The sequence below is a fragment of the Penaeus monodon genome, chromosome 15, assembly GCF_015228065.2.
Source record: "Penaeus monodon isolate SGIC_2016 chromosome 15, NSTDA_Pmon_1, whole genome shotgun sequence".
Lineage (NCBI taxonomy): Eukaryota > Metazoa > Arthropoda > Malacostraca > Decapoda > Penaeidae > Penaeus > Penaeus monodon.
The window spans coordinates 30,853,620-30,855,297 of NC_051400.1; the positions used below are offsets into that span (position 1 = coordinate 30,853,620).

General features: G+C 42.5%; 1 protein-coding gene across 1 annotated transcript in view; it reads left to right on the forward strand.

Annotated features, from left to right (window-relative positions):
• Positions 1–1,577: 1,577 nt before the first annotated feature.
• Positions 1,578–1,678, forward strand: part of LOC119581935 (metabotropic glutamate receptor 8-like) — a gene marked incomplete at its 5' end in the record, with an annotated part of 173,067 nt that continues 172,966 nt past the window's right edge. Inside the window, 1 exon segment of the mRNA XM_037930107.1 lies at positions 1,578–1,678. Coding sequence (XP_037786035.1) covers positions 1,578–1,678 — 101 coding nt within the window.

Sequence of the window (1,678 nt, forward strand, 5' to 3'; positions counted from 1 at the left end):
TTTAGCCATCCCGAAATTCATACACCAGAATTAATAGTCTGGAATAACAAGATTATTCCGTGGCTGCCAATAAAAGTATCTGAACAAAGGGGGATCTTATGTTCATTCAATTTAGCAATCTTCTTACAGCTCTGGACGACCATCTTTGTTGGGACAGCTGATCCTTCTGAGCAAAAAGATGCTCTTGCTTCCCTTAAAATACCAATAGTGTTATATTGTATGAATTCACTAGCTTCTGGAAGAGGATTTTAGCTAGCAGAATTTAAATCTTAGAAAGAAAAAATCGTACGGAGTGTATGAGTCACATTACGTATAAATCTACATGACATATAACTTTTTGTTTACGAATAAAAATGTCTTGCTCATGGTAAAAGACGGCGACGAAAATACCCATTGAAATAACAAGGTATACGAAACGATAGGATCCGGGATTTCAACGAAGGAGCAAGCGAAAGGCTGCTCGCACTTCCCTCGTGAGTCTCAATACTAGGTGAAGATATCCGTCCCCACTCGTAGGTAAACACTCGCTCCATCGTTGCATTAGACTTTGCTGATATAGATTTTACGTTTTACGATTTACTGATGATGATGACTACCGGATTTTAGAGGAACTCGAACCCACTGTTTAAGCTTATAGCAGTCGACAGGGAAGGGAAGGAGTACCCAAACCCACAGTTAGCGGCCGTGGATAGAGAAAGACTACGGGCGGATACAGAGGGAAGGAATGGGATACCTACATCCACAGTTTACGAAAGTCGATGCGAGATAGGCGAGAAGGGAGTCCCACTTCCATAGCGTATATGTGCCCATTGGCAAGGGGTGGGCGAGGAGCAGATCCCCTCCCACAGTGTAAGACCGACTGGAGGTGGGTGGGCGAGAAGAGCCAGGATTCAAGACTTCCATAGCATCAGACCCGCAGTCTAATACTATGGCTGTAAGACCGACTGGATTGGAAGCTGAACTCAAGGTTTAAGACTACAGCCGAGTGTTCTTTATCGTCTGGCATATGCGTCAATGGCACTGATAATGGGCCGTAGTGTTGCTATAGCGACGCTGTATGACATTTCTCGCTATGAATGCTTTACACTGAATTGCTTATTGGAATGACTTTATGGTTTCAATAGTTCACAAAGGATTTGGTGTACGGACGCCATTATGCCTTTGTCATAACGACACTCTATAGCTTTTTTGTTTATTATGTTCAAATAATGTTTTGTTATTCTTTGGGGCCAGGTAATGGAGAATCTGTAAGGAATTGTGTAATGAAAAAAGACTGACGGGCAGCTTATTGCATATCTGACGATGAAATTTGTTTTCGGAATTGTTTAGTGAAAAGATTTCATTGCTATCGAGGCATTTAACCGACCCTGGTAAACTCTGGGATGTATGTGCATATAACTGCAGAACAGAAACACGAGAATCTTGACACAAACTCTTCATCTAAGTAAAGAAAATCCTTCATTACACACACACAGAGCACACCAGAAATAAAAGAGGGAAAACACACACACACAAAATAAGAATTAAATATCACCTAATTTGTCGTTTTCATTAACGTCTCCTTCTCCCTCCCTCAGGACGTGTCAGACTTCAAGTGCGAAGGGGGGAAGAAACCCATCTACAACCCCCCCAAGCCTGTCATAGGTGTCATAGGGGCAGCGTCTTCGTCCGTGTCTGT